Source organism: Xyrauchen texanus, chromosome 8, assembly GCF_025860055.1.
Source record: "Xyrauchen texanus isolate HMW12.3.18 chromosome 8, RBS_HiC_50CHRs, whole genome shotgun sequence".
In the NCBI taxonomy this organism is placed as follows: Eukaryota; Metazoa; Chordata; class Actinopteri; order Cypriniformes; family Catostomidae; genus Xyrauchen; species Xyrauchen texanus.
Window position 1 is genome coordinate 7,583,266 of NC_068283.1, and position 22,959 is coordinate 7,606,224.

The following is a 22,959-nucleotide window of genomic DNA, read 5'->3' on the forward strand; positions in this document are numbered from 1 at the left end:
TTCCCGTCCTGTGGCCTCCTCCCAGGCCTCCTGACCCGGTCCCTGTCCTGTGGCCTCCTCCCAGGCCTCCTGACCCAGTCCCGTCCTGTGGCCTCCTCCCAGGCCTCCTGACCCAGTCCCCGTCCTGTGGCCTCCTCCCAGGCCTCCTGACCCAGTCCCTGTCCTGTGGCCTCCTCCCAGGCCTCCTGACCCAGTCCCCGTCCTGTGGCCTCCTCCCAGGCCTCCTGACCCAGTCCCTGTCCTGTGGCCTCCTCCCAGGCCTCCTGACCCTGTTCCCGTCCTGTGGCCTCCTCCCAGGCCTCCTGACCCAGTCCCTGTCCTGTGGCCTCCTCCCAGGCCTCCTGACCCGGTCCCTGTCCTGTGGCCTCCTCCCAGGCCTCCTGACCCGGTCCCTGTCCTGTGGCCTCCTCCCAGGCCTCCTGACCCGGTCCCTGTCCTGTGGCCTCCTCCCAGGCCTTCTGACCCGGTCCCTGTCCTGTGGCCTCCTCCCAGGCCTCCTGACCCGGTCCCTGTCCTGTGGCCTCTGCCCAGGCCCCCTGACCCAGTCTTGGACTTCCTGCCTGCCATCTGTGCCCCCTGGACTGTCTGTCTGCCCCTCGTTGCCCCCTTGGTCTGTCTGCCCACCTCAAGCTCCCCCCCAGTCATGGACATTTTTTGTTTTGTTTTATGTTACTTTGATCATCTGGAATCTGATCCTTGAGGGGGGGCTATGTTAGGAATTCCTTGTCTTGTTTCACTGTTGCCCTCTGTCTGCCATTTTTGTCACCTTTGCATTCCATAGTTTTCACTTTTGTCCCTTGTTTAGCTCCACTGTCTCACTTGTCATTGTTTAGAACTACACTTCCCAGAATCCACCTGCCATCATCACTGCCATTTTGTTCATTGTTTTCACCTGTCTCTCATTCTGTCATCACTCACTGTGTATTTAAGCCCTGCTTTTTGTTCACTCCTTGTCATTCGTTGAATGTTGTTAGCCTGGTGTGTGTTCCCTGCCTGTGTTTTCTAGTTTTGTTTATTTCCCCATTGAGGGTTTTCCTTTGTGTTTTTTCTTGCTTGTTTATTTAATAAAGTGTAACTGCATTTAGAGCCGCATCTCCTCGTCTGCCTTGCTGCTCAATCGTGACAGTTGTAAACCCAAATACAGAAAGAGTTGAAAGGGAGAGACATTGATAACAATATGCAATATAGATTGTCAAAAAGATGAAAACAAAAAAATCTATTGCAATTTGGTATACAAATAAATATAAGAAACTCAAGCACAATCATTTATGTAAATATTACATGAATGTCATGTTTGTTGGTTAGATTTTAAATTCAGGGAAATGTTTAATGTTTATTCTTAAAATTTCTTAAGTATACAGTTTATGAAAAGCAAAAATAGATATGCACTTACAGTAAGTCTGAAATTATGTACAAAACAAAGCTTGAACTGTGTCTGTGCCTTAAAGGGATAGTTCACACAAAAATGCCAATTATATCCATGGCTGTCAAGCAATATATTTTTATAGTTCATTTTATTTTTAGTAAACTCTTAATTAACTTTGGGTATGCTCTTTACAAAAGCTATGGTATGTCTTCAGAAGACTTGGAATGTAGTGCACAAGACATATGGACAACTTTTATAATGTTTTTCTGTCTTTTGTAAAGCCTTTTCAAGCCTTTTATACAACAGTTAGTTACAGTCCTTGAATCTGATTGGCCAATGAGTATTCCAAGAGTGCTGATATTCAATATAAAAGCACTGGGATTCTTCACTATTTGTATCACTCTGCTTGTGTGTGTTTGCGGCTTCACAAATAGTAGTGATTATTTTGATTTATTGTTCATTTTGATTTTGTTCACCGATTCGTTCAGTAACCATTTCTGTATATAAAATGTTTTCCACTAGGTGACGACGAATGAGTGTCTTTTATGTTATGAGTAAGTAAATGAGTAATTAATTCAAGTGATTCATTAAACAACACAAACGAAACAATGGAAGTGAATGAGAATGGTTTTTAAATGAACCTTTTAAGAGAACAAACCAAAGACTGGAAATGATTTAACAAACTGGACGGTGTTTGTCTGAAACATAAGTTATTCAATATTATTTGCTTGTTGGTTGAACTGTTGTATAAAAGCATTATCAAGCAATATCACAAAGAGCAGCTTGGATTTATTTAAATATATCTATTTGTATTCCACTGAAAAAGTAACATCATGTAGTCTTTAGAATGACAGGGTGAGTAAATAATTACATAATTAAAATTTTCTGGTGAATTATGATTTTAAAGAAAAGTAATTGCAAGCACTGTAATCACTCAAATCATAAAAAGTGAGCTATGAGAGAAACAAGAAACATGCTTCATGTTATTCTTAAAAGAAGCTATCCTTCATAACACCAGACTGACCCAGGACAGCCTTCCTGCGAGCCGCTGCATCCAGAATCTTTTTGCGTGGCCCCAGATGGATACGGATGCTTTTGAGATCATCATCTGAACAGAGCATCAGGGCTTCGAGATCCAGCTGCTCACGAGAAAACACAGGAGCAAAGTCCAACAGGCTGATGGATGCCAAGAATGAATCCAATGGTGATGTCTCATCTTCCTCATCCAGACCTATATCCTGTTCATTCCAAGGAAGTTCTGAATCCTCCTCAAAACCTTCCAATCCTACATTCACATTCTCAAACACCTCTTGTCGGATGAGAAACCCCAGGTCTTCTGTATCACCGCTTGGATGGTATTCTGGTTCAATGCCCATCTCCGTGGTGAAGTTCTTGCGAAACACCATTTTACCAAGACCAGGCCTTTTAAAGATAGATTTCATTGGACTTGCTCCCTCTTCATCATTGTCAAAACCTCTCTCACCATCTTCATCCTCCTCATTTTCATCCTGCTCATTGAAGACGTCAACAAACTCAGGCTTTCCTTGAGAGCCACCATCTTGTTTGACAAAAATGACATTGCTGTCCCCCTGTCTACTCATTGTCCCTTTGTCCTTTTTTCCAAACTTGCGTTGGAGGGTTCCCTTTATCGTTGACTTGATAGATCCATTGGTGTCTGCTGCAATGAGTTTTGAGAATTGTTCCCCAGTCACGCTGTTTATGGTGCCCATGCTGGAGGCTATACTGGCTTCCGACACAGACCCACCACGGTACATCTTGTCCATCCTATTTTGATGCCTCTTCTTAACCCGTTCGCACTGCTTGACTCTACGTTCTGCATCTTTGGTGGCCTGCTCTTTCAGACGTGCTACCTTTTTTGCATTCTGGCTTGTCTGTTGGGAGGCACTGCTGTCTAGGAAGCGAACGCAGTCCATATAGTCTCGAGAGGCAGCAACATCCATGGGAGTATGGAAATCATTGTCCAGTGCGAAGAGGTTAGCTCCAAAGTTCACTAGGAAGCTGAGGATCTGCATGTGACCATTTGCAGCAGAATGATGTAAGGGCGTGTTCCCCCATATGTCACTTTTGTTTGGATCCCCTCTACAGAAGAGATAAAAATGAACAATCACTTTACAGTCACTTACTAGACACATATAATACAGCAAAGCAATATTGTTGCTCATAGTGGCAAGGATTTAAACAAAACCCTAACCCTGGGTATTAAACTTCACTGTCACAGGGACAGTACCCTCAAAGGTACACAAACTGTACCCTACACATGTCAGTCAATATGTCTTTGTACCATATCTGCTCTTAAAAGATACATATTGGTATATAAAGGTGTAAAGAAGGTACAATAGGTGAACCTTTGTGAAATTGCTGCAATTACTGACAAGCGTCATCCCCCATTCTACTCTTCTGATAGACATAGAGGAAACTCTTAGATATGGGATGTGGGTTCTTGTCCCATGGAAACCAGGAAGTAATCACATTCTCATAAAGACATAAACAATGGTGCGCAATTCTGAGATTACATTTTTGTTGTAAAGTTACCTTTTTAATCCATTGACAGTTGGATTTAGGGTTGCAGTTTGAGTTAAGACAGTGGTTCAAAGTGTGGGGAGGGGAAGACTGGCCCTTCCTCAAATCTCGTTTCACACATTCAACAAAAATATTGACAATGAACACAAGAAACAATGTGTGCAATTTCTTTTCCTCTGCCTTTTTTCCTGTTTAAACTTTCACCTGGCACCACAGCGTGTCCTGTGTGCACAGCTCTCGACACGCCAGCTTCTGTAAACAAGCCGTTCTCGCTTGCGTGGCAGTTTCAAATGGGTGGAGAGGTGAATTGACACTTAGATTTTGGTCCGTTCCTCTCACAACACTATCATGTGGCTTCAAAAGAATTTAGAGTGTTATGGATGACTTTAAGTTGCTTTGATGTGTGCTTTTGGTGCTTGGAAAGCCACAAGCATGATCCTCTCATCCCTCAATCTTGTGATTCATGGATAAAAAAAAGTCCTACTGTTTTTGAAAGACAAGGGTGAGTAAATTATGGCTGAAAGGTCTGTTTTTAGTTCAGTGGTGTAACCAGGTGTAAATTGTTGTGGCCAGGGGTTGCTCCTGCAGCAATATCACTTTTTATTATTAGTTTTATTTATGTTTTGAAATTATACAGGGATAATTCATTTTTGTATGTATTAGTGTAACACAGAAAGTAGTCACAAAATAACAGAACAACCTGTGGGTAAGGTGTAGGGTTAATAAAATACACAAATCTGTTGACTGTATTAAACCATTTACAACTAAAATTATTACTCAGTTTTGGCTCCACCCTGTGGACATTTTAACTGGAAACTGGTCAACAACACTTCCAGGTTTGGCCACTGGGGGCAGTGAATTTGAATTTTTGTAAGTATTTAAACAAATTTGAATTCACTGAGTGTTCAGTTTGGAATATCATTGAGTCTTGAGGGTGGGCTCTTTTGACAGGGGCCATTAAGTAACACCCATACCACCCTAGCAACTTCATAGCAACACACTAAATACCACTCAAAACACCTTGGTAATCACATAGCAATGCCCTGGCAACCACTTAAGCAATATTGTGGCGAGTTTTGCACGGACAAGCACCACTCACATTTTCTTTAGAAAATATCTACTCAATTGTTTGTAATTCTAGACAAGGGAATAAGGCGTTCATAATCAAAACACCTTTATTGCATTTTTAATAATCCAAGCAGGTTTCAGTGCTCACTTTTCAAACTCTTTTTCTCCTTGGTTATAGTTGTTTGTCTCTGCAGCAATTAAAATTCCATTCTCATATTTTTCCGTAATACATATGATGCTGTACTATACTATAGTGGTCCATAAACATCACCAAAAGTGAATCTGTAACCTGCTGTAAAATGAAAGTCCACTGGTATACCCATAAAATCTCTGAATACAGTATCTACAAGAGCTTATCTATCTGAGCAGCATCTGTTCATGGATAGATGTGACATGCAAGGTGGAAAAGCCCAATTCATGTTCTCTGAGTATCCATGACAAGATACATCCATTATTCATCAGCTCTATGATTTTTACTAATTATTTGGGATAACTGCATTCCTAACTAATTTTTTCTTCTGTAATGTGACATATTTTCGAGTGCAACTTGATCAAAAAAATAAATAATAATAAATGAAGGGCAGAACTTTAAAGGATCCATGAACGACTGATTGCTTGAAGTAGCCATTTAATACCAGATTGGAGTAAGACCTGAATGCGAATTTGCTAAAACAATGCCTAAATAGGTTTTTGCCGATTGGTTAACATTAACCATCAGTCTGTGGTGTCAAAAGAACAGGAAATGTGTTGCAGAAGTGGAGCAAGTTATTGCATTTTGATGAAAGGGACTTAATGTATTGTTAAAACAACATTTGTTATAGCGAATAGTACAGAAATATGCGTTAAGAAAGAAAATTGGGACATGTTGATTTAAGGTTACTTTCAGTGCCAACCATAGCAATCAGTGCTCAACATTTTACGATATCGACTCATGAGTGAGACCAGCCCCTATACTACACAGAATAAATAAAGTCTAGCTCGAGCTAATCGTGGATGAGCTCTGGAAGTATGAAGAGGCTTATTGTTCTAAATTTGCATAATTAGTTTGCCTGATTAAACACTTGGAATCAGCTAAGGGATTCAAGAATAATGTGCAGAACCAATCATGCAAGAAAAAAGAAAAGTCATAAAGTATATTGCATACTGTAAATACAAAGAATGGCCAATTAAAGCAACATTTTGTCTAATCTATGTGTTCTGATATCTCCATGACAAATGCGTAGCATCACAAGGTCTTTTTTATTGAACTGCGTGCATTCAATAGTGTTTTAGTAATGACGTCAGTTCTAAATTGTACCATCATGCAAGGACACTTTCACATGATGTACTTTAGTAAACACAAGAGGGATGATTGACTTTCTCATAAAGCACACTAGACTCTAAAGGAACAACCCAATGGTCATAAAACTAGTTTGAACTGGAAAACAGTTGTGTAATATATGTGTAGAAACCCAGTGTCAAAACATAATTAACGCAAAGTTTGCTACTTCAAATGGATCAATTAAGGTGTGAATTTACATCTATAGCCATATGGTTGTTTAGATTACACAATGAAGATATCTATGGCCTGCAAAGGCAAAACGCTGCAACTACACATTTTGTCAAAACATACATTTTGAGTGATGACCGAAATCATAGACAGCTTTGGCTCAACTCGGCACATATACAGAGAAAACGGAGAGAAGCTATTTTGACTATAATGAAGCCATTTTCTCAAATTTTCTTTAATAAGGATGATCTGAGAGAATAATTTTTTTCTAACCCTCAATAAAGATGATTATTTTACCAAGCAGTATGTACTTTTTCACATATCTAGTTTTGATTTTGACTAATCTTTGACACAGTTTGTCATATTTGCGAGGACCATTAAATAAAGTGGGTTGAATAATGAGTATAGAAAGTTTTGTATAGTGCAAATAGATTAACTGAACTCACCCTCTGCTACATATAAGTTGAAGAGCCTCAATGTGTCCATGATAAGCCGCAAAGAGTGTGGGTGTCATGCCATCCTCGTCCGGGGTGTTCAGATCTTTCCTTGTGGCTTCTTTCAAAAGATCCAAATATCCATCAATGGCTGCTTTGTGATATCTTGACATTGTTGTAATAACCTTTTTCTATGTAGAGCTAAATGAAACAGTAAAACATTTAATGTCATCACAGGAACATCTTTGAAGAGCTCACTCTATTTCTCTGTCTCTGTGGCTGAGAGTGGAGAAACTGGGAGCACTGCCTGGACAGGACGTCATTATCACAGTAATAAACTAAAGTCCAGTGTGTGTTGTGAATGAACATTTAGCACAAGCACACAGTGTGTTTTTTCTGATTAAATAACATTTTAAAGATATAAATGTAAAGATATAAAAAGGGGAATTAGATTATTTTATATATATTTACAGTAATAAACTTGATAAAAATGTTAAGCATTGCTCTCTTTGAATAAAATTAATACAAATGACCCTTGATCAATTTAAAATTCAATAAAATTCCACTATTATGGCACTGTATACAATATCTTTATGGTATTTTTCCATTACAATTTGAACAAAATGTGTCTATTTATATAATATTATTGTCTTAATCTCTCATTATGTAGGAGAAACACAGTGGGACACTTTCTGATAAATTGTCATTGCTGTTGTTTTTAAAATACAATGCAAATGGCCACATCTGTCACGATTCCCTTGTTGTCTGCCCTGGGTTTCACTTGTCTTTGTCCAAAACTACACTTCCCATGATCCCCGGCCCTCATCACTGCCAGCCCTGTGTCATTGTGCTCACCTGATTGTAGTTTGTCATCATCTTGTCTCCAGTGTATATAAACCCTGTTTGTTCTCCATTCCCTTGTCGATCGTTGATGTTTGTGGACGCCTGTTTCCGTGCTCTTTCTATGTTTATCCTGCCTGTTCAACCTTTCTATGTTTTCCGTGTTTTTGTTTATTTCCCCATTTCGGGTATTTCCTTTGTTCTGGTTTTGTCTGTTTAGTTTTCACCGTGTCTAATAAAATCCTGCAAATAGATCCTCACTCCACGTCTGCCTTCATCTGCATGCATTACAGAACGATCGACCAAAAATGGATCTAGCAGCGGTTTTACCGAACTGGCCCAGGCAGAATTGACCGTTCGCGAGTACTCACATCTCTTCTCCACGGTCGCCATCTACACCGGGTTCGATGACGCTTCCCTGAAATCCATCTACTGGGTCGGGTTACCATCATGCCGGCAGAGGGAAGCGCCGGAACCTCGACCGTCCCAGAGCCAGCGCTTGTAGCCTCGACCGTCCCTGAGCCAGCGCCTGTAGCCTCGACCATCCAAGAGCCAGCGCCAGTAGCCATGACTGTCCAAGAGCCAGCGCCAGTAGCCATGACCATCCCAGAGCCAGCGCCCCTCGAGCCTTCTAGGGCTCCGTCTCCTGAGCCTCCCAGGGCTCCGCCTCTCAAGTCTCTCGAGCCTCCCAGGGCTCTGCCTCTCAAGTCTCTCGAGCCTTCCAGGGCCGCTCCTCTCGAGCCTTCCATGGCTCCGCCTCCCAAGTCTCTCGAGCCTCCCATGGCTCCGCCTCCCAAGTCTCTCGAGCCTTCCAGGACGCCTCCTGTCGAGCCTCCCAGGGCTCTGCCTCTCAAGTCTCTCGAGCCTCCCAGGGCTCTGCCTCTCAAGTCTCTCGAGCCTTCCAGGGCCGCTCCTCTCGAGCCTCCCAGGGCTCCGCCTCTCAAGTCTCTCGAGCCTTCCAGGGCTCCGCCTCCCAAGTCTCTCGAGCCTCCCATGGCTCCGCCTCCCAAGTCTCTCGAGCCTTCCAGGACGCCTCCTGTCGAGCCTCCCAGGGCTCTGCCTCTCAAGTCTCTCGAGCCTCCCAGGGCTCTGCCTCTCAAGTCTCTCGAGCCTTCCAGGGCCGCTCCTCTCGAGCCTCCCAGGGCTCCGCCTCTCAAGTCTCTCGGGCCACCCAGGGCCCCGCCTCTTGAGCCTCCCAGGGCTCTGTCTCTCAAGTCTCTCGGGCCACCCAGGGCTCCGCCTCTCTGAGCCTTCCAGGGCTCTGCCTCTCAAGCCTCTCGGGCCACCCAGGGCTCCGCCTCTCGAGCCATCCAGGGCTCCGCCTCTCGAGCAACCCAGGGCTCCGCCTCTCGAGCCTCTCGAGCAACCCAGGGCTCCGCCTCTTGAGCCTTCCAGGGCTCCGCCTCTCGAGCCTTCCAGGGCTCCGCCTCTCAAGTCTCTCGAGCCACCCAGGGCTCCGCCTCCCGAGCCTCCTGCGGCTCCACCTCCTGAGCCTCCTACGGCTCCGCCTCCCAAGCATCCTGAGCCTTCCACTGCTCTACCCCTCGAGCCTTCCAGGGTTCCGCCTCTCGCGCCTTCTTCGGCTCCGCCTCCAGAGCCTTCCACGGCTCTGTCCCCAGAGACTCCAGAGCCTTCTAGGGCTCCGCCTCTAGAGCATCCATGGCGCCACCTCCCTCGGCTCTGCCTTCAGAGCCTTCCAGGCCTCCGCCTTTAGAGCCGCCTACGGCGCCACCTCCTACGGCTCCAGCTCCCGAGCCTCCAGAGCCTTCTAGGGCTCCGCCTCTAGAGCATCCTATGGCACCACCTCCCTCAGCTCCACCTCCAGAGCCTTCTAGGCCTCCGCCTCTGGAGCCTCCTACGGCACAACCTCCCTCGGCTCCGCCTCCAGAGCCTTCCAGGCCTCCGCCTCTAGAGCCTCCTACGGCGCCACCTTCCTCGGCTCCGTCTCCAGAGCCTTCCAGGCCTCCGCCTTTAAAGCCTCCTACGGCGCCACCTCCCTCGGCTCTGCCTCCCGAGCCTCCCACGGCTCTGCCTCCCGAGCCTCCCACGGCTCTGCCTCCCGAGCCTCCTGAGCCCCCCCGAACCTTCCTCGGCTCTGCCTCCCTCTGCTCCACCTCCTGAGCCTCCAGAGCTTTCCATGGTTCCGCCTCCCTCTGCTCCGCCTCCTGAGCCTCCAGAGCTTTCCATGGATCCGCCTCCCACGGCTCCGCCTCCTGAGCCTCCCAAGCCTTCCTCGGCTCCGCCTCCTGAGCCTCCCACAGTTCCGCCTCCTGAGCCTCCCACAGCTCCGCCTCTTGAGCCTCCCAAGACTCTGAATCCAGAGCCTTCTACGGTTCAAACTCCTGAGCCACCCATGTCTCTGCCACCTGGGTCTTCCATGGCTCCGCCCTCGGAGTTCCCCATGGCTGTCCTGTGTCCTCCTCCCAGGCCTCCTGAACCTGTACCTGTCCTATGGCCACCTCCCAGACCTCCCAGGCCTCCTGAACCTGTCCCTGCCCCTTGGACTTCCCGCCTGCCCTCTGTGCCCCCTTGGACTGCCTTCCTGCTCTCTGTGCCCCTTTGGACTGTCTGTTTGCCCTTGTGCTCCCTTGGTCTGTCTGTTTGCCCCTTGTGCTCCCTTGGTCTGTCTGTTTGCCCCCCCCCCCACTCTTTCTGAGGAGCGTCTGGAAGCCGCTCCTTTGAGGGGGGGGTTATGTCACGATTCCCTTGTTGTCTGCCCTAGGTTTCACTTGTCTTTGTCCAAAACTACACTTCCCTCATCACTGCCAGCCCTGTGTCATTGTGCTCACCTGATTGCAGTTTGTCATCATCTTGTCTCCAGTGTATATAAACCCTGTTTGTTCTCCATTCCCTTGCCGATCGTTGATGTTTGTGGACGCCTGTTTCCGTGCTCTTTCTATGTTTATCCTGCCTGTTCAACCTTTCTATGTTTTCCGTGTTTTTGTTTATTTCCCCATTGCGGGTATTTCCTTTGTTCTGGTTTTGTCTGTTTAGTTTTCACTGTGTCTAATAAAACCCTGCAAATAGATCCTCACTCCACATCTGCCTTCATCTGCATGCATTACAGAATCAACGTAACTGCAGTTTAGGCTGAACTTAATGCTGATTGACTAAAGTTAGGAAAAAATATACACAATGATAAATAATTCTACGGATGTCCATCTTACGTGAAGGATAGTAAATAAATGGGCTTGTCTAAATAGTATCCGCCCACTTTTCAGGTCCCTGAATGTTTTTTTAGCCATTCATTTCGTCCACAGTCTTTCCATAAAATCCTTCATTAAGAGTTCTAAGCCATGAACCAAACCAACCAGCTCCGAGGTGAATAACAACATCACAAACTTTGTTTTGAAGCAAAAAAGCATTTGAAAATCAGACAAAGGTACAGGACTCTTTATTTAATGTTTTTAATGAGGGAGTGAACTACAATCCCATGAAGCATTGTGAATAACACAATCGAATATAACCCGATGGAAATATATACAAATATTGATTTTAGGTTGTTGAATATAAATATTGAAATGATATGGTTTAAGTTTATTGCACAATATTCATATATATATATATGCATATACAAGAAGTTTGAGGCTGAAGGGAGGGAGACTCATTTGGGTCATTCACAGTGCATCATGGAAGTGGGCAGTCGCTTCTGGGCTTGTTTGGTGTGCTTTCTTTGCCACAGTTCTCTGGTTGGTGGATCTCTCTTGAGGATCATGGGTAGTGTAGTTGTTCACTAAGATAACTGCTATTAAACATGATTTTTAAACAATGACATTGAAATAATGTGGATTGATGGCTTCATCAGAAGCATATACCATCAATGAACAACCTCAGAGCTCATGGCTTTAAAGGTTTATAAGTTATCTGTAAAAATCAATTCAAATATGGAGACATTTTTTTATTGCGCTCTGTTGGTCAGGTGACAATTTTTTTGGGGATTATCACAGTTTGGGATATGTCAATGATTAGCAACACATTTGTTTTATTTATTTTCTCCCCTTTTCACCCCAGTTTGAAATGCCCAATTCCCAATGTGCTCTAGGTCCTTGTGGTGGCGTAGATTGTCTCAGTTGCCTCCGCGTCTGAGACAGTCAATCTGCGCATCTTATCACGTGGCTTGTTGAGCGCGTTACCGTGGAGACCTAGCATGTGTGGAGGCTTCACGCTATTCTCCGCGGCATCCACGCACAACTCACCACACACCCCACCGAGAGTGAGAACCACATTATAGTGACCACGAGTAGGTTACCCCAACATGACTCTACCCACCCTAGCAACTGTGCCAATTGGTTGCTGACTGGAGTCACTCAGCACACCCTGGATTCAAACTTGCAACTTGACTTGCTGAGCTACCCAGGCCCCTGATTAGCATCAATATAGATTTTCTTTTTAATTTTCCACTTTCACTGACTTTTTAACCAACATCAGTCCTGATTAGAACTACCAAATATTCAGTCATTTTAAGGATTTTAACCATTTAAGGATTTAAGTCATTTTAAGGAATTTAATGCTACTGTTGTTTTTCACACACACACACACACACACACACACACACACACACACACACACACACACACACACACACACACACACACAAAACACACTCTGACATCCATACCAATACACCCACACAATTTTAGCTGCATCATTTACTCATTTGGCCTGCAGTGCTCTATAATACAGCAAACAGAAAATAGGGGAAAAGCATGTATTTGCTCCATAGGCTAAACAATGGCGCTATCTGATGGAAAATATGATTTTGTTTTATTTTGAAGCCAGGGAATAAATGCATGTGTGAGAAATATGAAATTGTACATGCTGTTTTGCTCCATGTGTGTGTGTGTGTGCTTCTGACATTCTATGTGTGTTCAGTTGACCCCAGGCTGCAGTGAGCACGATAGTGAGTCAATATATTTAGCAACTGCTGACCGTTTTTCTTTTCCTCTTTATCATGTTCCGCATACTTATTTCTGTGATCTGATTAAGGTCACACCCGTCCACAAAGTCAACCGTAATGTAATCACGGCTGGAACATCTGTATATGGCCTCTACACCCATTTTCTCCCCCTTGACCCTAGGCCTTGTTACTGCTTTCCCATTGGCTGTTTATTGTCTCATGAAAATATAAATGACTTGCCGGCTCTAATAAACATTGAATAGATTGAATACAGACAGAGTGTGTGTGTGTCATTCTTTCTATTTCCTTCGCGAAGTCTACAGAGACTCAGACTCACGACTGCACCTCACTGGGCACGAACATAGGTAGACGGGACCGGGGGAATTGGAGATCGCGACCAGATCCAAAATATTCCTAACAGTTTGGGGACTCGTCCGGGATACCTCACAAACAGGTAAGGTCATTTTTTTGACAAACTTATGTAGACCTGTTTGTTGAGGTATCTCTGAACCGTATATTGCGTGCATTTGTTGGACTCCCTAAAAAGAAAGGGAAGGTTATTGCTCTGCCAAAGCTGCAGAAAGGGAGCTGATCACTCCAATTTGAACAAATGCACATCGAAAAATTTAAATTGGAAAGGGTTTCTCTGCATCAATGGGCCCCTGGAAAGGGAGCATTTGCTCTGTGAGATACACAGAAAGGAGGTAAAATACCTCAGATTGACTGTAGCAGTTGAACATCCTCACTAAAGTGGGAAGAGGACGGATTAAGTTCTACAAAAAAAAAAGGAAAAAAAAAGGATCATTTGTTAGAAGACGGTGCCCAGTCCAGCAGGCATTAGAACTGAGTGTTTGGAGAATTATATGTTGTTTGTTACATGTTTGTTATAGTTTGACTTTTTGGTGTGCTTGTGAGAGTATCTGTATCTGTAAGCGTGAGAATTATGACTGAAGCATGAGTGCATATGAGAATGTGTAATGTGTGATGAGTCCTTATAAAAAAAGAGGAACACAGAATGTATGTTATACGAGCCCTGTAAATAAGGGGACAAGTGTGAATATAAGCCCTATAATGGGATATGACGAAAGTGACTGTTGTCTGAATAAAGAAAAGATCATCTTTTATCTATTGAATGAATGTTGGGAATGAAAGCTGTCTGGTGAAACTTTGAAAAATAATTTCCATTGTTTAGAGAAAAGTATAAAAACGTTCAGAAATATAAATACAAAACCATACCATAGAAGGTTATACCTTATTTTATCTGCATTTGCAAATCTGATAAGTTATGACATTTTTAGATTACAATATATATATTTAAGCTCTGATACATACATGGGATATGTGTATGGTTACAGTCACACCTCGATGGTTCAAATTGATAAAATGCAAGTACAACTTGGCACTCAAATAATAACATTTCCATTAGATAAATAGATTATTTTTTTTTTTTAAATGCTATTGGCATGGTTGCAGATCAGAGGGCCCCTGTTTTTCAACACAATGCAAATACGCAATGAAGAACATGATAAAAGGATAGATGGTCTGAAAGGAATAAACACCTACTGAACCATTACAATTTCAGAGGGGAAATACCATCGATTGTGACTCAGCCATCAAATACAGAAGTTGAATTACTTTTGAATTAACACTATTATAGCATAGGCATAATAGTACTGTACATGACCATACAATTTTGATTAGGATCATAAAATTCCTATTGTAGTTATGTTTCATACTGCATACCACTGTTGAAAATGTTAACTGCAATAATCGTTCCACTAACTATGACAGAGGCACTAGCAAAAAAATAAAATAAAAAAAGAAATTACCCGACCCAGTTAAATATCTTCTACAATACTTGAATGTTTTAAAGAAACTTACCACACAGTCAATTGACTGGACGTGATTATAGATTCATACTGTCCAAAACCTTACCTCCAGAAATAACTGAATTGATATTAATTGATAAAGTGCCTTTGTTGGATACAAAATTTGATCAACCACAAATAGAGGAAGGAAGAACTAGGTCAGATAAAGACTTTAAAGGAACCACATAGACTAGGCATGGGGAGACAATGACACTTTTTAAAGACCTCCTCACATTGCTGCAGAGTATGGCAGCATATAGACAAGATATTAATTTGACCAGATTCCCATTCTGCTTATTAGGTCGTGATCTGGTGCATAAAATTGGGGCTAAGATAACATTTGATTCTAACTCTCTCCAATTGCTGTTCCCATCAGTATATTCCCAGTCTGTGTATACAGGATGTTGTGGTGATGTCTGCAGTTTCACGTCTGCTGAATCCACAGCAGCAAAAAACAGAACTGCCAAATGTCGACCAGGCACTATGGGCTACCAACAAATACGAGGCAGGCCTCAATGATTGCAAAACTCCGCTCTGACATGTCGGTATACTGCAAAACAATTCCCACTATCCAAGGAAAAGGAGGAAGGTGTAGGTCCCATAATACAACAATGATTCTGAGTAAAGGTATTATAAAACCTATAAACTCTCCATATAACACTCCAATTAATCCTGTAAAGAAGGCCAATGGAACTTGGCATATAACTGAAGATCTGGGAAAGATTAATGATTTAATCATTCCACTCTCACCGCTAGTGCCTGATGTGTGTACAACTATCACACTCAACTTGTGTTCTGCCTTTTTCAGTGTACCAGTATCTCATGCCGCACAGCCTCTGTTCGCATTCACATACGGGGGCCAATAGTACACTTGGTGCCACCTGCAACAGGGTTTCCGAGACTCGCATGCTGTATTCTCCGCTGTAGTGCACGCCTCACTGAAAGACACAAAGCTTCCACCACAGACTTGTTTGCTACAATATGCAGACGACATTCTAGTTTTCGGCCCCGATGTTGCATCCTGCACAGCTGTCTCAACTATTGTCTGCAACGTTCTGGCACAGGCTGGCTTCAAAGCATCCAAAAAGAAACTGCAATGGGAAACTGAAAGCTCTCGGTCATGAACTGCAAAAGAGCCTGGGTGCCAAACTGCTCTCTATACAAGATTCTGAGAGAAGCCACACTCTTAGGGGCCGAAGAACCCATTAAGTGGACAGCTGAGATGGGCATGGCTTTTAAGCATCTCCGGAGCAGCGTTAGCTCCCAACCAGCCCTAAGCTTACCCAACTATGGTGAAACATTCCACCTTTACGTGTACGAGGCGGCAGGTACAGCAGCAGCGATCCTTGCACAATCCCATTGCGGCACCTACAGCAAAGACCCTTGATTTGGTAGCCAAAGGCCTCCCTGCATGTCTGTGAGCCGTGGCTGCTGCAGCATTGATGGTGCAAGATGCAGAGTGTATTGTTCCGCTCATTGTGCACACATCTCACCAGGTAGGTGATACACCGTGATACACGGTCCGAAAATCTTCTTACACAAATTGCTTACCAAAGGTGCTTTTTCTAATAACTCTCATGACAGTCTAAACCGTATAAACACATGCATTTCCTGAAGGCCAGATATTTCATCATCTGCCCTGGAGGAGGGGGACCATCGGTACATCGATGGGTCCTGTTCGAAGCTAAATGATTCCGTATACTGGTCCGGCTACGCCGTAACTAAACTTCCTAATGGAATCATTGAGGCCTACTCACATCGATGGGTCCTGTTCGAAGCTAAATTATTCCGTATACTGGTCCGGCTACGCCGTAACTAAACTTCCTAATCGAATCATTGAGGCCTACTTACATCGATGGGTCCTGTTCGAAGCTAAATTATTCCGTATACTGGTCCGGCTACGCCGTAACTAAACTTCCTAATCGAATCATTGAGGCCTACTCCCACCCATAAAAATCGGCACAGGCCGCTGAACTATTTGCATTAATTAGAGCATGACAATTGGCGAAAGGAAAACCCATTAACATGTACACAGACTCAAAATATGCATATGGGGTAAAGAGAGGTATTTCAAGACAGCAGAAGGAAAACCCATATCACACCAAAGACCTAGTTGCAGAATTACTCAGAGTAGCACAACTGCCAACAAAATAAGCTGTCATAAAGCTCGCAGGCCACATGGCAGGGGAGATGAGAGGAAACAGATTGGCTGATTAAGTAGCAAAGATGGCTTCAAAGGAAGTCATAATAAGACCAGATCTAAATCAAGCTGAAGAAACTGTTTCTATGACGCAGAAAACTTTAGTAAAAGATATTGACGTAAAACTTTTACAGGCAAACCCATCCAAATCTGATATTCAACATTGGGCCTTGAATGAAGTGAAACCAGATCAGTGTAATTTGTTAAGAGACAAGCAGGGTCGTCTGGCCCTGCCCAAAACTGAATGACACCATCAAGTGTAACTAAACTCTCTACTTTTGAGCCCGAGTTAAGCCAGCACCAGAGGAGGGTCCGACAGGTAACTGCTGAGTGCGACCCCACTGGAGGAGCGCCAGTGGCTAGCATAACGCAGGAGCTCAAGGTCCTGAGAAGAAACACCACATGTGGGAACAATTCAACATGTGGATTAAACAACCCACACCCGAACAAAAAGGGCACGAACATAGGTAGACGGGACCGGGGGAATTGGAGATCGCGACCAGATCCAAAATATTCCTAACAGCATGATATCATATAATTCATGATTTTATGCTTTAATGGTACTGGGATCAAGTATTGATGGGGTTGCCAAAATGATCGAAAAAACATTAATGTCTTATAAGGGTTATTAAAACAAAAACGTCCCCGGCGGATGAACAACGTTCAGTTCATCTTCCCACAGCTAGGGGCGGTAAACAGCAGCGTGATCGAGAGAGATCACTCAGCAAGAAGAACTGCAGCACTTCATCAGTTCGGATGTTGCACGATTTCGCAATTCAACGCGATTCTGCGGTCGACACACAACAGTAATTTTGAATTAAGTCTGGGAATAGTAGTATTTGTTGTGACTGAAGTAGTCAGACTGATCTGGACTATGTAGTACGCAGTTATCAGGTTTTAAAGACAGAATAAAGAGTAAATGAGAGGTGTCAGTCGGTCTGTTGTCATATGAAATACTGGTGCATGCTGTGGCAGAAGCGATGGTGAGAAAACACTGGCACAAATAGTTTATCCTTGTCATACTTCAGTGCCTTAATCTTTAATTTATGATGTGACATGCTGGGAAATGTTTGTTAAAGCATGTTGTATTGCCCTGCAGGGCAGTGTTACAGCAATGACAGTGTTTTTCCTCTGGACACAGCCAGAATCAGACTGCAGGGTGAGTTGTTATCCTCATCATTCTGTCACTGCAGAAGACTGTGAGTCTTTACATAAAGATCACGGGTTTGCTTTCTGTTGCAGTGGAAAATTGTTATATGACACAAATTGAATGTAATGTCTGTATTTTACTAATTTATCATTTGTCTTTAGAATGGGCTTTTTATTTTCACCATTATTATTGGAGAGACCGTGGCTAGTTGTCACAATTTTGACTCTAGTGTATATTTCCCTGAGTAGGTTTATTTTTAGTCAATTTCTGCAGTACCACATAACTTAAAATCTTGGCTGAAAAAAAGTTTAACTGTAATTGTCCAGGGTAAATAAACTGTTAATTGAATACATATTGACCCTTCTGTGTCAACTTGCACCAACCTGAATTTTATGAAAAGTACCTTTGTCCTAAAAACACATTTAAACCATTCGCTAAAAATTTGCTTTCATAATATAGTTGACCCTTACCTGAAAATATGCTAGTTTGGTTTGATTATGTTCACTTGTTTACCAAATGCCTACAACAAAATATACTAATAGTGAAAATTGACTTTGTAGGGTAGTTTCCATATAGTTTTTATTTTCTTTAAAATATATGATTATCTAATAAAAATAAAAATAAAAATTGCTGTGGATTTTTCTGATAATGATAGTTCCAAAAGGCAACAATTGGCACTGATTAATCCGTTAAACCCATATATTTGTACTTTAATTGCACACCAGCTCTATTGCCATTTCTTATCGCTCATTATACAGAGTTCACATGCTCATGGGAAACCTGGAAGTATCAGGAAATTGCCAGAAAATTTTTCGTAATGCTTAGCTCTCGCAAATAACTGAACATTATTAGTGATAAAAAAATTGTTTTTGTACAATTCACTTCAAAACTTTCAAATAATACAGCCTTCCCAATATATAATTGTTGTCTCTCTTTAAATATGAGTTAATTAACTGAATTTATAATATTTATGAAAGAATTAGATGCGTAACTATGTAGGACACTGTTTGACATGTCAGCGATGCATTTGTGCCTTCACCTCCATCTGTTTCAGTGGAATCATTCTGGGTGAGATTGCAAAGGCATGTAAGGGCATGCGAGTACTGGATCCAATGTGCAGGACGGAATGATTTGTTTGTTAATTTACAACCCTGAAATGACAATGAAGTTTACTAGCAGAATAGTTTTTTTTTTTTGCTTTAACAGCATTGGACAAATTGGGACCTAATTTTCTAACACTTATGCCATTCCAAATCTTTGCGACTTTGAAACCTGGCTCACAAAAGAAGGTGTAGGGCTGCACAATTATGATCAAAATCATAATTGATGATTACTTATTTTGGGTAGATCCACTGCATGTCATACACTTTATATCAGCTATACATCCACAACAAGCTGAGAGCTATGTTCCTGAATGACTTTATTGCTGATTGCAACATTAGTATACAGTGTAAGACTTGTTGTTTAATTGGTCAACTTCAAATTGGCCGTCTTGGAAGCATAAAAACAAAGCTCTTATTTCAATTTTTTTATACATTTTTCACAGAAAGTGAGCAACGCACATTTATGCAATTGGTGACAATGCTCTAACACAGCAAAAACACACGTTAAATAGTAAATTAAATAGAACATTTTGGACGCAACAGGAGTAGACCTACATGGATTACTACAATTTGCACTTGCCACGATTACTTAATTGTGGAAGCTAAAATTGTAATCCCGATTAATTGTCAAGCCCTAACCAGTTGTAAACCTGCCAGGCTGATTATATCAGAATCAGAATCATCTTTATTGCCAAGTATGCTTACACATACAAGGAATTTGTCTAGGTGACAGGAGCTTCCAGTCAACAACAATACAAACAATACCAAAAACAGCAGCAAGACATAGGTAATTAAAAACAAAAAAGAACATCAAATAAATAATTATACATATACGTACATACACTCACCTTCATACATACCCACATACACAAACGTAGTGCAAATCTAATACAATCTGTATATAAAGAACAAAAAACAGTATATTATGTACAGAGCAATGTAAGTAATAGCAGAAGTGGATATGTTGGATAATATAAATTACATTTAAAATTAAACTGTGTATTGCACATCATTATTGCTCAATGGGGCAATTTAATTGTTCATTAGATGGATGGCCTGAGGGAAAAAACTGTTCCTGTGTCTGACGGTTCTGGTGTTCAGAGCTCTGAAGCGCTGGCCAGAAGGCAACAGTTCAAAAAGGTAGTGGGCTGGGTGAGTGGGGTCCAGAGTGATTTTACCAGCCTTTTTCCTCACTCTGGAAGTGTATAGTTCTTGAAGGGGGGGCAGGGGGCAAAAAATAATCCTCTCAGCAGACCGAACTATCCTTTGTAGTCTTCTGATGTCTGATTTCGTAGCTGCACCAAACCAGACAGTTACTGAAGTGTAGAGGACAGACTCAATGACTGCTGAGTAGAACTGTTTCAGCAGCACTGGTGGCAGGTTGAACTTCCTCAGCTGGCGAAGGAAGTACAACCTCTGCTGGGCCTTTTTCACAATGGAGTCGATGTGTATCTCCCACTTCAGGTCCTGTGAGATGGTAGTGCCCAGGAACCTGAATGACTCCACTGCTGCCACAGTGCTGTTTAGAATGGTGAGGGGGACAATGATGGGGTGTTCCTCCTAAAGTCCACAATCATCTCCACCGTTTTGAGCGTGTTCAGCTCCAGGTTGTTTTGACCGTACCAGTGAGCCAGCCGTTCAACCTCCTTTCTATATGCAGACTCATCATCATCTCGGATAAGGCCGATGACAGTGGTGTTGTCTGCAAACTTCAGGAGCCTGACAGAGGGGTCCTTGGTGGTGCAGTCATTGGTGTACAGGGAGAAAAGTAGTGGGGAGAGCACACATCCCTGGGGGGCACCAGTGCTGATGGTACAGGTGGTGGAAGTTAATTTGTCCCTGCCTCACAAGCTGCTGCCTGTCTGTCAGAAAGCTGGTAATCCACTGACAGGTAGAGGTGGGAACAGGGAGTTGGTTTAACTTAGTCCGGAGTATATCTGGTATGATTGTGTTGAAAGCCGAGCTGAAGTCCACAAAAAGGATCCTTACGTATGTCCCCAGTCTGTCCAGATGTTGCAGGACGTGATGCAAACCCATGTTGACTGCATCATCCACAGACCTGTTTGCTCGATAAGCAAATTGAAGGGGGTCCAGAAAGGGTCCAGTGATGTCCTTCAGGTGGGCCAACTCCAGTCTCTCAAATGAGCATATTGCATATGCTTTCCTTGTGTTTCAGATTGTCTCTCTATCGTGGCTGGTTTCCTGTCATATCGAGTCTGTGCTGCTCTAACTTTGTCTACTTCTACACGTTCAACACACTGAAGAGGGGGATGATCTCGGACAAGTCCAAACCTGGCACAGATTTGCTCATGGGCTTCATATCAGGTACTGAAATAGTGCTAATCCCACTTCAACAGTTATTATACAGAACCATTAAGAAGGTCAAGTCAGCTCCCTTTCAACCAATCCCTTTTGTTTATATCTCATTAAGGAGCAGTTAACGTGCTCCTGACGATCCCCATGTGGGTGGTGAACACACGACTGAAGCTTCAAGGGGCAAAGTTCAGGAACAAAGAGCTCCATCAGACCCATTATAATGGCATATTTGGTCAGAACAACTTACACATTTGTTATTATCTGTTCAGGTATAAACTAGGTATGGACATTTTGTCTACTTGAGTACTTGGGACTAATTACTTGCACTCTTCGAGTACTCTAGGGGCAATGACATTGTTCATAACGGTGTATATAATAACATGTCTGACAAAGGTCTGCTGCATTGCATCTTGTTGTTCCAGTGTATTGTCTGTTCATTATTATACGCTGTTATAAAATAATCTGTTACAAAATTTACAATTGATTGCATTATCAAAATATAATGCATCATATTTGAATATTCAAATATGAATGAATATTCGCTGCCCAACTTTTCTTCCTTCAGGTTACTGAGTAATCTTAATAAGCGCATACCAGTTTTTTTTGTGACTGTCTGAACCGTCTGTGTGTGTGTTCAAGTGTTTGCTTAAGTTGGGGCAAGCAACGATGCCCCATATTGTTGTTGCTGTGTTTCATGAAGCATTCCATTCAACTCAGAGAGTCTGCTATATGTCCTATTATTTGTATGTCAATTTCTACTCTTACCTTATTTTATGTTCTGTGTGCACTCACTTCTCCTATCACCAAAAACAATTCATTGTGTATGTGAGAACACTTGGCAAAAAGCTCATTCTGATTCCAAATATGTCCAGCTAAAGAAGTTAGCATGTTTGAAGAACATGACCCAGATGCTGTTAAACATTTTATAAAGTTCAGCTTTTCCAAAAAAAAATTATGAACATAATAGGTGTTGAGATTTCTTATTGTAAAGTAGTCACTGTGTGAACTTGTTTACCTTACTCTCTCCTCAGTTTGGGCAGTTTAAATCAGATGGTAAAGGAGGTCTACTGGGCAGCCTGAGGAATGTGGTTTATTTACTAATGGACCGAATCAAGTAAGTCCTTCTTAAAAATGTAAATTTCATCATCATTTACTCATTTGTGATTCAAAATTGGCCTTCGTATAGATCAAGGATGTGATTCTTCCGGACACAGGATTAATCCTTTTTAAATTAATTTTTTAATCACTCCACAGATTTCATATTAGCAAACTTTAGTTTTGGCAAGTCGTTTGGGAAATTTACTTTGTGCATGACATGAGTAGTTTTTCCAACAATTGTTTACAAATAGATTGCTTCACTTTTAATTGACTATAACACAATTTCAGTGGGTCAGAAATTTACATATACTAAGTTAACTGTGCCTTTAAGCAGCTTGGAGCCTTTAGACAATTGGCTTCTGAATTGGAGGTGTACCTGTGGATGTAGTTTAAGGCCTACCTTCAACTTGACATTATGGGAAAATCTAAAGAAATCAGCCAAGACCTCAGAAAACAAGTTAGCCTCCACAAGTTGGTGATCCCTGCTGGATCATCCTTGGGAGCTATTTACAATATATGTAAAATATTACATAAGTACAAACACCATGGGACCACACAGCCATCATACCACTCAGGAAGGAGACACATT

At 42.5% G+C, this 22,959-nt stretch overlaps 1 protein-coding gene and 1 long non-coding RNA gene across 2 annotated transcripts; one reads left to right on the forward strand and one right to left on the reverse strand.

Annotated features, from left to right (window-relative positions):
- Positions 1 to 1,307: 1,307 nt before the first annotated feature.
- On the reverse strand, positions 1,308 to 7,174 carry LOC127647914 (ankyrin repeat and SAM domain-containing protein 4B-like). Its single transcript, XM_052132440.1, has 2 exons — positions 6,911 to 7,174; positions 1,308 to 3,466 (listed from the first exon to the last, which is right to left on the reverse strand). The coding sequence occupies exons 1-2, from the start codon at positions 7,069 to 7,071 to the stop codon at positions 2,356 to 2,358; spliced, it is 1,272 nt and encodes a 423-aa protein (XP_051988400.1). The 5' UTR covers positions 7,072 to 7,174; the 3' UTR covers positions 1,308 to 2,355.
- A 10,197-nt stretch (positions 7,175 to 17,371) lies between these two features.
- LOC127647162 (uncharacterized) lies at positions 17,372 to 21,245 on the forward strand. Its single transcript, XR_007971018.1, has 3 exons — positions 17,372 to 17,686; positions 17,803 to 17,862; positions 21,133 to 21,245. It is a non-coding gene; the product is annotated as an uncharacterized LOC127647162 (long non-coding RNA).
- The last annotated feature ends 1,714 nt before the right edge of the window (positions 21,246 to 22,959 follow it).